The sequence below is a fragment of the Sphaeramia orbicularis genome, chromosome 5 (assembly GCF_902148855.1).
Source record: "Sphaeramia orbicularis chromosome 5, fSphaOr1.1, whole genome shotgun sequence".
Classification (NCBI taxonomy): domain Eukaryota; kingdom Metazoa; phylum Chordata; class Actinopteri; order Kurtiformes; family Apogonidae; genus Sphaeramia; species Sphaeramia orbicularis.
In genome coordinates, this window is record NC_043961.1 from 42,423,845 (window position 1) to 42,441,259 (window position 17,415).

The 17,415-nt window shown below is 41.2% G+C and overlaps 1 protein-coding gene across 1 annotated transcript in view; it reads left to right on the plus strand.

Annotated features, from left to right (window-relative positions):
* pdhb (pyruvate dehydrogenase E1 subunit beta) overlaps positions 1–14,492 on the plus strand; it is a 37,233-nt gene extending 22,741 nt beyond the window's left edge. The window contains 6 exon segments of the mRNA XM_030134466.1: positions 1,429–1,619; positions 1,874–1,968; positions 2,363–2,473; positions 5,584–5,675; positions 5,760–5,901; positions 13,751–14,492. Of these exon segments, the coding sequence (XP_029990326.1) occupies positions 1,429–1,619; positions 1,874–1,968; positions 2,363–2,473; positions 5,584–5,675; positions 5,760–5,901; positions 13,751–13,896 (777 nt within the window). The 3' untranslated portion in view covers positions 13,897–14,492.
* Positions 14,493–17,415: the final 2,923 nt, after the last annotated feature.

Here is a 17,415-nt window from a genome sequence, read left to right on the forward strand (position 1 = left end):
GAGTTCTAACATGAATCTACTTCTGTTCTGGTTAATATAGGTGTATAATGTGAGGTGGCCGTTACCAAGGAAAATGTGATGGAAAGGAAAAGTGAAAAGAAGGGGGAGTGAGAATAAAAGAGAAACAGATAATAAAAAAAAAACACATTGCCATTATGCACATGTGAAGTGGAGATGGACAGTGAATTAGTGACATGCCATTGATTTACATTGGCATTAATGTTAGTTCAGTACCTTATTGTCTTTTAGTCCGTTTGTATATGGGGGTAGATGTATACTTCACCTAATTAGTAGATCCAAGAGGTGATGTTCTGGTCCCGGTACAACTGACCATTGTTGAATAATTTATCCGCAGCGATGACTGCACGGCAGCCTTCTGCCATGAATTTGAGGCGGATGGGAAACAGAACCTTGTGTCGGTCCAGGATCTCCTTTGGAAACTGATCGTTAATGCTGAAGTCCTTCCCTCTCAGCTCTTGGTCCTGTGACTTGACCTGTTCTTTCTATTTGTAACTGATGAATTTTGCAATGATCGGTCTTGGCCAGCGGGCGTCAGGTGTCTTCCCTTCCTAAGTGGTGGGCGCGGTGGAAGGAGATGTTATTCACTATCTCCTACGGTACCTTCAGGTGTGTTTTCATGAGGCTCTACACTGTTGCTTCGGGATCCTCCTCCTCTTCTTCTGATATAACCGTGAACACCAGGTTATCCCTCATGCTATGTGCCTGAAGATTGAGGACAGTCTCCTTGGGGTTTTTTTTTATTCTCATCTGAGAGCCGGGTCATTCCTTCTGTGAGTGATTTCACCATCTCCCTGAGTGAAGCCTTTTCCTCCACTAAGGACTGTACCTGCTGATGGCTGAACTCCAGTGACTCCCGCAGTGTTTGAAACTCCTTGTGCATGAGTTCAAGCAGACACAAATGGGTATCAAAACTGGACAGTTTGTTGTCGATTGACATTAAGATGTCCGCCGAATCTTTCCCCAGTGTAGAAGCCACTTCAGGTGAGTCCTCCTTCCTGCATCTTTTGGCCGCCGCTTTGGGAGTCAAGGTGTTGGTTTTTCCAATCACGATGTCATTGTACCACCACTATGAACTCCGTTAGGCTGGCCAAATCCTCCTCACTGTGCTCCAGAGTGAGAAATTAGGGACATTATTTCTATACTTTTAAGCTTGGATTGGCAAAAGAAAACAGTTAAATAGCTCAATACATGAAAGATTTGAAAGCGCACTTTGTTTTAATCTGCCGCCTCACCGTCTCACAGATTCTGCGCCACAACCATGTGTGTCAGTGTGTCATAATTCTTTTATACGGCTCTGGACAGGTCAGGGTCAGGTAGTAGTGTGGGTGGGACCTTAGGTGGCGTTCTGGTGGATCTGGTGGTGGTTTACTGCTTTTCAAAACTGGCCCCTCTCTTCCTCTGTTTCAGGCCGGACTCAGACCTATCTGTGAGTTCATGACCTTTAACTTCTCCATGCAAGCCATCGATCAGGTGATCAACTCAGCAGCCAAGACCTACTACATGTCAGCGGGTCTTCAGCCGGTGCCCATCGTCTTCAGAGGTCCCAATGGGGCATCAGCTGGAGTCGCTGCTCAGCACTCACAATGTTTTGCTGCATGGTATGGGGACGGGGGATGTGACAGGAAGGGGCGGGGTGGGGGCGGGGGCAATGGTTAGTGTCACAGCAGTAAAAGGTTCTGGGCTTGACTACAGTTCTATTGTAGATTGTACTTTTTACCCTCGGCCCTTGCCGCAGGGTATTGTCATTAGTTCGTCATCCGTCTGTCAGTCCGTGCAAAAACTTTAGCTGTAGTTTTAATGGTTTATTTCCATCAGTAACTGTGTGTTTGTACGTGGGCGGTCCCATGTCCAGGTATGCCCACTGTCCTGGGCTCAAGGTGGTCAGTCCGTGGAACTCAGAGGACGCCAAAGGCCTCCTGAAGTCAGCCATCAGAGAAGACAACCCTGGTGAGCATAGCAGAGGGTCAAAGGTCACACTGACCCAGGAGCTGCATCACCTTCATGTTCTGCTCATTTCTCCTCCTGCAGTGGACGAAGCATTTAGAGTGTGTTCTATAGCGTTGGTCTGAGCTGCTTCTATCACCCAGTGTCTGAAAACGCACCACAGCCACACAAGCATCATACATTTATGGTCAAATCTGACATTATGAAGGAAGTGCAGCTTTCACACAAGTACAAAACTGTCAAACCACCAGAGTCAGGGGAAACATATCCTTATATTATTGTTAGAAATGAGTTTGACATGAATGGTTTGATAAAAATGTGCAGTTGTGTGTCGGGCAAATGGCCGCTGAGGTGAAACTAGAGAATGTTTGCCATGTTTGAAGTGTGTGTGTTTCAGTGGTGTTTCTGGAGAATGAGCTGATGTACGGCGTTCCCTTCGAAATGTCCGAGGAGTCGCAGTCCAAAGACTTCACCATCCCCATTGGGAAGGCCAAGGTGGAGCGGCCAGGTGAGCAGCCCCGTCACCATGGTTACAGGCACAGCTGTCTGGGTTCAGTGTCCTTATGTAAAGGGAGACATTTAACATTGATATTCCAACCCATCAGTGTTTTTAACCCTTTATGGACTGTTTCGGCTCCGGGATCATTCAAATGACATTCACTCCTGGACAACATCCAACTCCCATCTTTTAGCTAAGATTGGGTTCTTTCTATTGGTCTATAACACATTAGGGTAGAGGTCTGCACTGGCTGAGGGGAAGCGGTGGAAGTGGGCGGGGCTTAGAGCAGCAGAGTGCAGTCGGTGAGAGAGGGGTGAAAGATTTATATTACTTTTATCAGTGTTTTAGTGGTGAATTCTTGTAAATATTGTATATAATAGTGTTAGTGCAGTTTTGGAGCGTTCTGCTAGTGTGTTTTGACGTTTTTGTCGATGTTTCACTGTTTTTTCACCTTTTTTCACAGTTTTTATCTGTATTTTCTGGTTTGTATAGTTCATTGATTGTATTTTATCTGTAAATATTCTACAAATGTGTATATATATATATATATATATATATATATATATATATATATATATATATATATATATATGTACACACACACACACAGGGTGGGGAAGCAAAATTTACAATGAACATTTAGTTGTTTTTTCTCAGCAGGCACTACGTCAATTGTTTTGAAACCAAACATATATTGATGTCATAATCATACCTAACACTATTATCCATACCTTTTCAGAAACTTTTGCCCATATGAGTAATCAGGAAAGCAAATGTCAAAGACTGTGTGATTTGCTGAATGCGCTCGTCACACCAAAGGAGGTTTCAAAAATAGTTGGAGTGTCCATAAAGACTGTTTATAATGGAAAGAAGAGAATGACTATGAGCAAAACTATTACGAGAAAGTCTGGAAGATACTATTAAAGAAGAATGGGAGAAGTTGTCGCCCGAATATTTGAGGAACACTTGCGCAAGTTTCAGGAAGCGTGTGAAGGCAGTTATTGAGAAAGAAGGAGGACACATAGAATAAAAACATTTTCTATTATGTAAATTTTCTTGTGGCAAATAAATTCTCATGACTTTCAATAAACTAATTGGTCATACACTGTCTTTCAATCCCTGCCTCAAAATATTGTAAATTTTGCTTCCCCACCCTGTGTGTGTGTGTGTGTATATATATATATGTATATATGTGTACATATATATATATATATATATATATATATATATATATATATATATATATATATATATATATATATACACATACACACACACACACACACACACACTCTACCGGTCAAAAGTTTTAGAACACCCCAGTTTTTCCAGTTTTGTATTGAAATTCAAGCAGTTCAAGTCCAATGAACAGCTTGAAATGGTACAAAGGTAAGTGGTGAACTGCCAGAGGTAAACAAACAAACAAAAAAAAAGTTAAGGTTAAACAAAACTGAAAAATAATGTACATTTCACACTTATACAAAAAGGCGAACAAGAAATGGGTTAACACCTTAAAGCAGTTCTGCAGCAATGGAGGTTGATCAAGCCTCAAAAGTTGGTGCTACCAATTTCTACAGGTGTCGTAACGTTTCTTAATTACTTCCAACCCCCTCTGTCTGCATAAAAGTAGCGTTGGAACACACTTTGGTACCATACCCTTGTAAGCATTATTTGAACAGCATTGTACTGCAGAAAGTAGTGTAAAACTGGCGAGGAAAAGGCAATTAACGATAGAAGAGAGACAGACCATCATAACACTTTAAAATGTAGGTCTTTCCTACAGAGAAACTGCCAAGAAAGTCAAGGTGTCAGTAAGTCCAGTTTCCTTCACCATCAAAAGGCACTCAGAAACTGGGGGAAATGCTGACAGGAAGAGGTCTGGCAGACCCAAAGCCACAACAGAATCAGAAGACAAGTTTCTGAGAGTCAACCGCTTGCGTGATAGGCGAGTCACAGGACAACAGCTTCAAGCACAGCTCAATAGTGGTCGTAGTAAGCAAGTCTCACTACATTCACCGCTTACCTTTGTACTATTTCAAACTGTTCATTGGACTTGAAGTGGTTGAATTTCAATACAAAACTGGAAAAATTGGGGTGTTCTAAAACTTTTGACCGGTAGTGTATATATGTAAATCTACAGGGGTTGGACAAAATAATGGAAACACCTTCACCTCAGGATGATAATGCCCCAATCCATACAGCTAGAATTGTTAAAGAATGGCATGAGGAACATTCTAATGAAGTTGAGCATCTCGTATGGCCGGCACAGTCCCCAGACCTCAACATTATTGAGCATTTATGGTCAGTTTTAGAGATTCAAGTAAGACGTCGATTTCCACCGCCATCGCCTCTAAAAGAGTTGGAGGGTATTCTAACTGAAGAATGGCTTAAACTTCCTTTGGAAACAATTCACAAGTTGTATGAATCAATACCTCGGAGAATTGAGGCTGTAATTGCCGCAAAAGGCGGACCTACACCATATTAAATTATATTTTGTTGATTTTTTAAGGTGTTTCCATTATTTTGTCCAACCCCTGTATATACAGAGCAATCCAGGGCATAAAGAGATGCAGTGTCTGTATGTGAATCAGGTGATGAATGTTTTTGTCAATGAAATGAGTGGCTCTGTCTACAACTAGACAGAGAGTGAACAGAGAATATCACACAGGATAAAAATTACTGGAAAGAACTAAAAATAAGAACATGGACACAGAATGAGCTAGACAAACTCAAAAGTTTGAACACATGGAAAATAGTTGAACGTTTATTTCTATAATCTCATAAAGTTTCATTATGAACATTTACAGTTTTTTTCATAACTATAATAAAATTCAAGTCCTGTTTTTTATTTTTTTACTATAACACATTGTTTTAAACAAGTGTTACATATAATAATGTTAATTACTGGAGAGATATTGAAAGTTCTTTCTGAAAAAATGTGCGAAAGAATTGGAAAAAAAAAAAGACATTTTTGGGTACTTATTACAAAAACAACCTAAACGAATCTGGGCCTGTGATAATGGGAGTCCTTAAAGGGTTCAGTTTGGTGTATGTTTAGGTGCAAATTGAAAATCAGCTTAAGCATCTGGATGGAAACGCCTGCTTTTCTTGTGTTTCAGGCAGCCATGTGACCGTGGTGTCACACTCGCGGTTGGTTGGTCACTGTCTCGATGCTGCCGCCGTCCTCGCCAAAGAGGGAATTGAGTGTGAGGTAAAGCCCCACCCCTTGTTGACCCCCATTGACCCCTGAGTGTCACCTGTGCTCAGTGTGGACCACTTCCTGTGTGTGTGTCAGGTAATTAACCTGCGGACCATCCGTCCAATGGATGTGGAGAGCATCGAGGCCAGTGTGATGAAGACCAACCACCTGGTGACAGTGGAGGGGGGGTGGCCTCAGTTCGGAGTTGGTGCTGAGATCTGTGCTCGGATAATGGAAGGTAAAGACTCACCTGGTGTGTGTGTGTATCAAATCGATATAAAAGCCAGAAACATGAACTGAACATTGAACTGTTATTCTGACCAATGTGACTGATATACAAATAACAACCAGTGGGATTCCAAAACTCCATATACATGAAAAACAGACGTATTGATGGTAATGAATCAGTTCTTCTGTTAGACTGAGCTTCAACACTTTTCTATTGGTTCTTTTTTTTTTTAAGTTTGTGTAAAATTATTTATTTTGTAGTTATTTTATTTGCATCTTAGGCTCATATGATTAATATATAATTAACAGGCTTTATTACAATAGTGCACAAGCATTGTTTTGGAAGGAAACGGCATCCATTTGTCATGTGTCAGGATTTGAACAGTGATGTGGTTCTACCTGCAGATCTGAACGTGTCCTATTAACCTCATGATCCAACTCAGAGAACAGAAAAACAGACGTATTGATGGTAATGAATCAGTTCTTCTGTTAGACTGAGCTTCAACACTGTCTGTTTCTCAGAGAACAAATCAATCTCCACCTAAACATCCACCTAAATATTCAGACTTTGTCCAGGTTTTGGGATGGGTCGCTCATGTTTGAACCTGAATATGGAACTGACGTGTTCCTGTGTTTCCACCTCCTCTGATCCCAGGTCTGTGATCTGAACTGAAAATCACTCAAATACACCAACAGAGAAACATTAGCCAAACAGTTTTTCTATTTTTCTTTCATCAGTACCAGAAGGAAAACCCATGTGTAGATTATTGGAGCTCCTGTCCTTAAAGGTCCTGTGAGGACTTTCTACCTGATCTTGAAAAAGTCTCATTTTTATATATAGGCCTGATCCTAGTCCATAATTTAAAAATGAGTTTATCAGCGCCAAAATAGGTTATTTCCAAATGCTATTTGTCAGCTTCCTTTATTGGGTCAGACAGGACCGGACTGATTTATGGCAGACTTGCGTCTCTATGACAACATCACACCAACGGACAAAGTTTAGCACTGACAAATAAGCTGAACAAGTGAAAAGTAAGATCTGTCCTTTTTCCTAAAGAAACAGATTTCTTGGTATTTTGTTGTAACGGTGGACACTGGAACTGGAGCTGGACTGAAGAGAAGAAGAAAGCTAAACAGGAGAGTGATAGAGAACAGGCTAAAACACCGGTAAACCATGCCATTGCTTTGAACCGATGGAGAGAACTAAGGGAGTTAAACAGATGAAAACAGATCCGGAATTAGCCCTCTTCCTTCTGGACAGGTATAGAGCGGGGGGGATTAGCGGTCCATCTTTGTTAGAGCAGGGAACGGGGGGGGGGGATTAGTGGTCCATCCTTGTTGGAGTGGTCCGTGATTGTGTGTGTGTGTGGGGGACAGAGTGATTGTCCGAGTAGAAGTGAAAGTGAAACTGACAGCCTTTACTATTCCTCTGACTCTCCAGGCAGCACACACACAGGAGCAGCGAGCGACAGAATCCCCGCAGCAAAAATTAATAAATCAGTTACATTTTGGCTGATGTTGATTAATCAGTGAAAAACTATAGTCGGCACAATTAATTGGCTGGCCAATCAATCGGTTGAACCCTACTATGTATGGAGTTTAATGTTCATGCTGGGCCCTGGATACTAAACTCCCCTTTGGGAACAAGACACTTATAAAAGTAGAATAGCAGTTTCTGAAGAAATTGTGCTGTGAAGGCTGAAGCAGCTTGTGCTGAACTACTAATGCAGAATGATGAAGATGTTGAATGACTGAAGTAATTTCTGAAAATGCTTGAATACTTTGTGGAAAAGCTACTGCAAATTTATATTATTCGGACACGTCTTAGAGCACCGGTCTGTGAGTAACACTAAACACCTGCTCACCCTTTGGACACTACACTCTGGGGCACCATAAAGGGGGGAGTAAACATGAAAAATTCATGGGGCCCAGTGGACGTAAGTTAGAAGTTGTGAAAATGTCGTGTATGCTCCAGAGTAAAAGAGAAGTATAGAAGCTGAGAGTTAAGTTAAAGTTTCAAGTTAAGTTTCATTTTTGGTTTCACACCAGTTACTAAACTATGCTACAGACTATGAAATTTGCTGGTTGTCTCTTTTCAAACATCACTTTGCATTCTGTAAGTTGTTGTCTTGAAAAAAGAAATGCAGAGTTGTAAAGAAGATCTACTCTTAATTCATTAGCTTCCAAACAAATGCACACCTTGGCCAGAGTTATGCCCTTACGACAGTAGTTGCTAGTGCTCATGGGAAGCGGAGTCTTTGTCCCAGAAAAAACAGCACTGATTCCAGCCAAAGGTGTCACTGCAATCCACTTCAAATGAATACTCTTCACAGGACCTTTAATTATTTGGTACTGGGGTCCAGTACCGGTCTCATCCCTAGTGAAACCCTGATATGACACTAGTTAATGTCCATCCAGTGTCAGATCATCTTCTACAGCAGCAACAACAATGATATTCCAGGACTGCTGGATGTGTTTTTCTGCGCTGCTGTTTTTGAACCCGTTTTCCGTGTTCTCATGGGGCTTCAACTCCAGTGTTGGGACCTAAACAATTATTTATGCAAAGTATTATGTAGTATGTATGTATGTATGTATTTATTTATTTATTTTTGCACACAACAACAAATCAAACATTAGGACAAGCAAAGAAACAAATTGTGCAGGTGAGATCAGAAAACCCCGTGGGGCTTAGAAAATTAATCTCACCTCATTAGAGCATTAGCATAAAGAAAGACAATAGAAATAAAACAATAATAGATGGATCGATAGATTTACTTTATTAATCCCCAAGGGGAAATTAAAAATACAAAAAAAAATTATATACATAATAATATACAAAGTACAACAAAAATATAAAAAAGAATAAAAGAAAAAGAGTATGTGTAAGGGTGGGAGAGTGTGTATATGAAGAATATTTAAATTTGTTGAATAGATGCACTATATTGCCAAAAGTATTTGCTCACCTGCCTTGACTCACATATGAATTTCAGTGACATCCCATTCCTAGTCTGTGGGGTTCAATATGACGTCGGTCCACCCTTTGCAGCTATAACAGCTTCAACTCTTCTGGGAAGGCTGTCCACAAGGTTTAGGAGTGTGTTCATGGGAATTTTTGACCCTTCTTCCAGAAGTGCATTTGTGAGGTCACACACTGATGTTGTACGAGAAGGCCTGGCTCTCAGTCTCCGCTCTAATTCATCCCAAAGGTGTTCTATGGGGTTGAGGTCAGGACTCTGTGCAGACCAGTCCAGTTCATCCACATCAGACTCTGTCATCCATGTCTTTATGGACCTTGCTTTGTGCACTGGTGCACAGTCATGTTGGAAGAGGAAGGGGCCAGTTCCAAACTGTTCCCACAAAGTTGGGAGCATGGAATTGTCCAAAATGTCTTGGTATGCTGAAGCATTCACAGTTCCTTTCACTGGAACTGAGGGGCCAAGCCCAGCTCCTGAAAAACAACCCCACACCATAATCCCCCCTCCACCAAACTTTACACTTGGCACAATGCGGTCCGACAAGTATCGTTCTCCTGGCGACCGCCAAACCCAGATCCGTCCATCAGATTGCCAGATGGAGAAGCGCGATTGGTCACTCCAGAGAATGCGCCTCCACTGCTCTAGAGTCCAGTGGTGGCGTGCTTTACACAACTGCATCCGGCGCTTTGCATTGCACTTGGTGACGTATGGCTTGGATGCAGCTGCTCGGCCATGGAAACCCATTCCATGAAGCTCTCTGCGCACTGTTCTTGAGCTAATCTGAAGGCCACATGAAGTTTGGAGGTCTGTAGCGATTGACTGCAGAAAGTTGCCGACCTCTTTGCACTATGCGCCTCAGCATCCGCTGACCCCGCTCCGTCAGTTTACGTGGCCTACCACTTCGTGGCTGAGTTGCTGTCGTTCCCAAACACTTCCACTTTCTTATAATACAGCTGACAGTTGACTGTGGAATATTTAGGAGCGAGGAAATTTCACAACTGGATTTGTTGCACAGGTGGCATCCTATCACAGTTCCACGCTGGAATTCACTGAGCTCCTGAGAGCGACCCATTCTTTCACAAATGTTTGTAAAAGCAGTCTGCATGCCTAGGTGCTTGATTTTATACACCTGTGGCCATGGAAATGATTGGAACACCTGATTCTGATTATTTGGATGGGTGAGCGAATACTTTTGACAATATAGTGCATGTCCTAAGCCTATACTTAAGCTAAGAGAAGTAGACTGAGATGTGATTTGAATATAACCATTCCATAGCTGAGCCCCCTTGAACCTCAGAACTGGCCACGTCCAGTACGGACCATTGGCAGATGCAACCAATTGGCATGACTTGGGAACTCATCGAAGTTGTATACATCTCTATTGAATAGGAAGAAGGCTTTACAAGGCAAAGAATGTGTAGCAGGTTGAATCAAGATTTTGTAAAGAAATATACAGATAACGTATTTATTTAAAGTAAAAATTGAGAGGATATTGAGCTGTTTGAAAAGAGGGGCTGAGTGAGCAGCCAAGTCACTAAATGTAACCATCCTGCAGAATTTTTTTTTGCAGCATATAAAGTTTATGAAGGTGGGTAGGGTAAGTCGCTCCCCAAATTGTATTGCAATATATGAGATATGGATAAATTAAGATGGTATAAAGTGTTAGGAGACACTTCTGATGACGGAATCTACCAATTTTACCAATGGTGCCAACAGACTTTGCGATTTTTGAATGTGACTCTTGCAGCTCAAATTTTCTTCAATCAAGACTCCAAGGAAACTTGTTGATGAAACCTGAGTAATTGGGCCATTTACTATGGATAAATGGATGTTAAAATCGCAATATTTTTTGTTTTTTAATGAAATATGATAAAATTGGATTTTTTTTAACATTAAGAGATAATTTATTTAATGTGAACCATTTGGAAACATCTAAATCATAATTTGCTTTGGACATAAGTACTTTAAAGTCAGTATGTAAAAAAAATAAAAATAAAATAAAATAAACTGGTATCATCAACAAAAAGTACAGGGCATAGAAAGGACAAGGCTGCTACCAAGTCATTAATGTAAATAAGAAATAGGAGCAGTCCTAATATAGATCCCTGTGGGACCCCACATGTTAAAGTAGCTCTATCCAAGGACTGTCCATTAATAATTACAAAATGTTATTGATTCTGAATATAATTATTGAACCATAAAAGAGTCGTTCCAGAAAATCCATAATATCACATCTTTTGGAGTAAGATATCATAATTAACAATGTCAAAAGCCTAGATAATTCAAGAAAAATTCCTAAAGCATATTCATCATGGTTGAATGCAGTATGAATTTTGTCAACCAACTGATGAATAGCCATTTCTGTTGAATGCTTTTTCCTAAAACCATATTGATGTTCATATAGGACATTCTGCTCCTGCAGATGCACCATCATTCTGTTGAAAATCAACTTCTCTAAAATCTTTGAGAAACATGGAAGGACAGAGATAGGGTGATAATTGCTAAATAAACTACAATCTCCAGATTTGTACTCAGGAAATACTTATTACTACTTATTAATTATTAAGCTTGCCCTGACCAGCAGCTGAATCTTTCAGACTGATGATAATATCCATAATCTCCTTCTCTGTAGGAGGATCAAAGCTCTTAATAGAAGGATGGCAACCTTTCAAAAAACCAGTTGGTGATCCAGCAATAGGACTTACCCTCTCTGCTAGAACTGAGCCAATATTGATATTAATTTTTAAAGGCACATGCAGTATCAGAAGAGTCAGAGTAAACTTTGTTTTCATCAACAAACTGGGGTGGGAGAGAGTCTGAAGCCTTTTCCCTAGTAAGGAGCTGGTTGATGACTCTGTGGTTTTGATGTTATCTGAAGCATCGTTAAATTTGTCCTAGAAATACTTCTTCTTTGCAATTCTAATAACATGATTATATTTATTTCTGTTTTTTATAATTTGCAATATTGATGGGGGATGGATTACTGTTATATTTATTATACAGCCTATTCTTAACTTGCAAAGATTTACGAAGACCAGAAGTAAACCAGGGTTTATTTCTGGATATAGAAAAACTATCCCCATTAGTGTAGACGAGGCATTAATTTACTAAAAAATTACCTTTTACAGCTTCGACCATGTTTTGTGTTTCCATTCAGATAAACTAAACTAAATGCAGCTAAGTGTGTTGAGTTTTCAACAGTATTTCAACTATTCATGCAGCTCTCGGCTTCACCTCATGGTCTGTCAACACCAGCTTTTTACTGTGAAAAAAGTTAAGAAAATAGATGATCTGAATGAGTTTAGAGGAATGGGAGTGGAATCAAAGTGATCATGACCCAGTTTTAGTCACTAATAAAGGACCAGGACACACAGACTTGTTGGTTTCAGATCTGAGCTGAGGTCAGATCAATCTGAGTTGACTGATCTGGATAATGACGGGAACATTTCTAGTGGTTTATCTCCTTCAGCAGCTGCTGTTTCAGACATTGAATCGGAAGCAGCTGGACTTTGTTCTTTATCCTCTCCAGATGTAAATGACCTTTGAGAGCTCCCATGAGTCCTGTGTTGTGGGGTCACTGACACCTTTGAGCCTTTGTATGGTTAATAGGTCATTATGCGGGTCGACACCTTAACTTTGGTGAAATTTGCAGAGATGCTAAAACTGTATTGTACAGAAAGGTGGTGGTGTAGACCCCCACCCCTGTTGACAGAAGGTCATTCCAATTTGACATAAATGGTTTGAGAGAGGAGGGAAAGAAGCCATCTGTCTTCCATGTCCAGGATGTGAATGTTCTCATCCTTGAAAGTGTGTCCTTGGTTGTTGAGGTGAAGGTAAATGGCTGAATCCTGTCCTGTGGTGTTGGTTCTGATGGTGGGTCATGCGTTTGTGGAGGAGCTGTTTAGTTTCTCCTTTATACAGACAGGGTTCCCACGGGGTCTTAAAAATGCTTAAGTCTTGAATTTACAAATCTGCATTTAATACCTTAAAGTCTTTCAAAGGTATTAAATTTGATGTGGTAGGTCTTCAGTTGTGTTCGCCCCAGGTGTTCAGATCCTGTCTGATGTGTTGGTGTTCCTTGATTTTACCTTCTTCCTTGGTTGGGATGTCCATGTTTCAAAATATTATAAGTGATGGAATTGATGCTACTAATGATGGGCTGATGTGGGGTACCTTCAAAGGTTACTATGACATGGATGGCTGAGACTGAGCTGCTGTTTCAGAGGTTCCGTCTCATCTGGTTGAACTTGTTCTGATTGTTCACTGTTGTCAAGTCAAACCACAGCAGTTGGATCAGTTGAACAAGTAAATGTAGTTTGTCATTTTAACAGTTTTTATCTCAGCGGCCAGTCAATGAGCTGAAGGTGCTGTGTCTGCCATCTTCATTAGTAGTTTCATCAAATGTCTTCTCTGATTAAACTACTAGTCAAATTCATTTCAATATTATATGTATCTTCATTGGGACAATGTCTACAAAGGTTGTTCACCGTTTTCAGAAATTTAGATTCTTGAATTTTTAATGAATTAAACTATTATAAATGTTCCTTTCCTTCTAATGGTCTGTATTTTGATAGTCTGTAACATGTAAATGCTTACAGATATCAATATTGTTCTTATTGATCATTGATAGTAGTCATATATGGACTTCTATTGAATTAGTTGAGTTATCCTCCAGTGAAAGTACCACCCACTTCTATAGGGAGATTTAGCTCCTGCATCAAGACCACAGGACTCTTAACAGAACAGAACCTGACAACCTCACTAATTCAACCGGGGAATTCACAGAACATGATGCTGACATTGGAACTATTTTTCCTTTGCCCATAGGGATGGTGTTGGATTTCATCTGTTTGACTAAAACTGAAGTCTTGTGTTTGTGTTCAGGCCCTGCCTTCAACTACCTGGATGCTCCGGTCACCAGGGTGACGGGTGTTGACATTCCCATGCCCTATGCCAAAATCCTGGAAGACCACAGCGTGCCCCAGATCAAAGACATCATCTTCTCCATCAAGAAGACGCTCAATGTGTGAATCCAAACAGCCCTGTAAATACAGACGCACGGTTCCTTTGAAAACTCTAGGACTGGGTTCGGGTTCTGGTTCAGGTTGGTGAATCAACCTGCCCAGGAAACCTCATCTCTTAAAAATAAACCTCCTCTTCCTGACTAAACCACTGAATGAGCACAACTGTGTGTTTGTCAAACTGCGTTTTCAGAGTTGAATTAGTTTGTTAGAGCTAAGTTTCGCAGATGTGCGTCAGTAAAATGGGTCTAACATTCTGATGATCCAAAGGCTCGGACAGATCTGTCTACATTAACATCTATTTCAGATAAACTATTGTGTTCAGTTAAAAACAGTTGAACATGTTTGGATTAAAAGTAAATATTAACTGCCCGTAAACAGTAGATCCACATCTGGTTCTGATCAGAACCTTCATCTGTGCTCAGTCATTGGTTCAGTCGGTAAAACACTCCTACATATGTAGAACCTTAAATATTCTGTTAAGGTTCATTCCTGAAGATTATCAATAAACCATCATATGTTTGAATATTTATTGATTTATTTTAGATCTGTGGACACAACTGTAAATGACCTGTTACAAAAATAAAAACCTTTCAGTCACTGATGATGCTTGGGTTTTTTGTTTTCCACAGTTCCCACAGGGTCTTAAAAGTCTTCAAGTTACAAATCTGCATTTAATACTTTAAAGTCTTTAAAAGGTAAGAAATTTGATGTGGTGGGTCTTCAGTTCTGTTGCCATAAACCTGTTTACTGTGTCGTGTTTAAATGTGTCCAAACTGCAAAGAAACTAACGTTAGTCGACTCAGTTCCACCCATTCTTACTCAACAATTTACACTGAAATTAGAACCAATTATCACTAACTTTACAAAAATGATCACAGAACATTCAGTCCACATGCAGCCGTCGGTCGTCAGAGAAAACAGTTTGGGAATTTTAAGGGTCAGCGAAGTAAAAGTGTAAATGTAATAACTATTATAATTAAACTATGTATTCTTATAATAATAATTATTATTGTTATAATAATACCTGGTTGGAGAAAAGAGCATTCTGGACTGGGTCGACACGACTGGAGGGGAACGGATTTGAAGTTCAACTGCACCTTGTGCAAGAAAATCAACTCTGAATGATGGGAATCAAGGCGTTTGGGTTGAAACACATGACCCAAGTAAAAGGACAAACTCCTTTAAAGGTCCCATATTATGCTATTTTTCAGTCACGTCATATAGGTCTCAGAAGCCCAAAACATAGTATTTAAGTTCGCCCCAAAATCATCCTTTGTTCGGAGTTTCAGCAGTCGAAAAAGTCACTCTCACCAGCCCTCAGAACAGGTTGTTTCTGGGCCTGCTTCCGGGTATGCAAATGAATGCATCTGTCCACGCCCTCTCCCCCTCCCCTCTCTGGGAGAGGACACGGCTTACACTAGCGGTACTACGCGCTGTCTGAAATGCCCCTCTCTCGTCTACAATACACGTCTCAGAACGTCTTTCCAAACACTGCCTTTCTTTGCCTTGAGGCGTGATTGAACCCCGACGGAAAACGGCGGTGTTGTGTCGGGTTCGTGGACCTGACACGGAAAGATGCCTGCCGCCACTAATGCAGGCAGCTACTAACAAGCTTGATGCTAACTATACTGATGCCAACCACAAAAGGCCCGTGTTCAAAGTAGTTATGTTGAATGTCTCTTGATATTATCAGCTCTTGCATGTTAACGGGGACGCAAACGTTAGCAGCAGTAACCGAGCTATGTTAGCTGCCATGCTAACGTTAGACATACACATCAACAACCACCAGCTTATCCGTAATGCAGGGTTATGCAGTAAAGATACAAAAAAAAAATAAGAACTTACATCTTCCACACTTGTACTTGGGTCACGAAGCGTTGGTACTGCGTCCTTCTTGATTCGGAGTCTTTGTGCTAAACCGGAGCTGTATGGGCCCATGTTCGAAAAACACTTGTCCGTGAAATGCCGGGCACACACATACAAGCGTTTCAGAATGTTGTTTGGTACATGACCATCAAAGATATAATTCAGCCACTTTTTTCGGAGAGGCTCGGAAGTGGGGAGCAAAAATAAACTTTCGTGTTGGTGTGTGCAGCCAACAACACCACAACTTGCGTGTCTCGCCTTCGCCATGTTTGTTGTCCAAGAGGTACTTTGCCAGGGTGGGGCTCGCTTTGCCAGGGTGGGGCTTACCTTTTCATGCAGGGGGGGGGCACAGTCAGGGGGAGGAGTTAAATCCGCTTATGTCGTCATAAGCGGACCCAACTCAAACTCGGCCGTTTGAGCAGGCATTTTCACAAAATGTGGTGTAGCAAGGCAGGGAGGAAACACAGTTTTCAAATTCGAACCTCATAATGAGGCTACTGCAACACACACTACTATTAGAAAACTTTCACAAAGTGAGATTTGCATAATATGGCACCTTTAAACTGTTGGCGTCAGGGTTAGGGTATCATCAGGCACCGGGTCAGTACCAACTAGTTCACTGAGTACAACAGCAGCAGCAACAAAAACCCACCTCTGACCGATGTTTGGTTCTGCATCGACTCTAAATACTGTAAATACATCCTACAATGACAACTATGGAATCATTGAGCTGTCCCTTCCGCTGCCTTCATACTGTGTATACTACTCTGCCACTCATCTCTCTCTCCTATGTCCACAAGTTTTTTTCGGATTGGTGCAGTCAAACTGTCCCCTCTACAATTTTAGTCACTAAATGCCTGGTCAGTACAAGCAGGGCAGTATGTGAATGAACACAGACAAATTTCTGACATTGCACAAAAACTACAAAAACCAAGGCACTCTCTTATAATTTTAAAATGCCTTTATTAATTATGGTATGTCTCAATGGACCTCACTGAGCCCCAACACGTTTCAGCCTGCTGGCCTTCACCAGGCGTTCGTCCCCCTGACTGACAGATCTGATGAAGGCCAGCTGGCTGAAACGTGTTGGAGCTCAGTGAGGTCCATTGAGACATGCATTTTAAAATTATAAGAGAGTGCCTTGGTTTTTGTAGTTTTTGTGCATTGATGATCCCTTCGCCAAAGAGCCCCTCTTTTACCATTTTTCATTATTGTCTGGAGGTCCATGAAGCATTCCTCATCACTGTTTGTTCAAAATTTCTGACATTGGTGGCACGCAGTACGTATTTCACAGTCCTGTTTTTGAGGGACAGATCTGACACTTCTTCCTCTTACTCAGCCCAGTGGTTGCTGGCACCACCACCACCGAGGGCAGCAGGAGAGTGGTTTATAAACAAAGTTGGGATCCTGAGGGTCTGTCCAACCCAACAAGGGCAGCGGGGGAGCAGTTTATGCGCAAAGTTGGCTCGATAGGGTCAGCCCGACCTGACAAAGATAGCATGAGAGTGGTTTATATGCAAAATTGGGCTTGATCAGGTCCCTTGGACCTGGAGGGTCAGTCCGCTGTGCATTTTGTTGTGTCTGAACATAATGTTACTCTTTAATGACAAAATGCATGTGGGCTCATTTGCAAGCTCACCACCCACCTGAGGCAGGAGA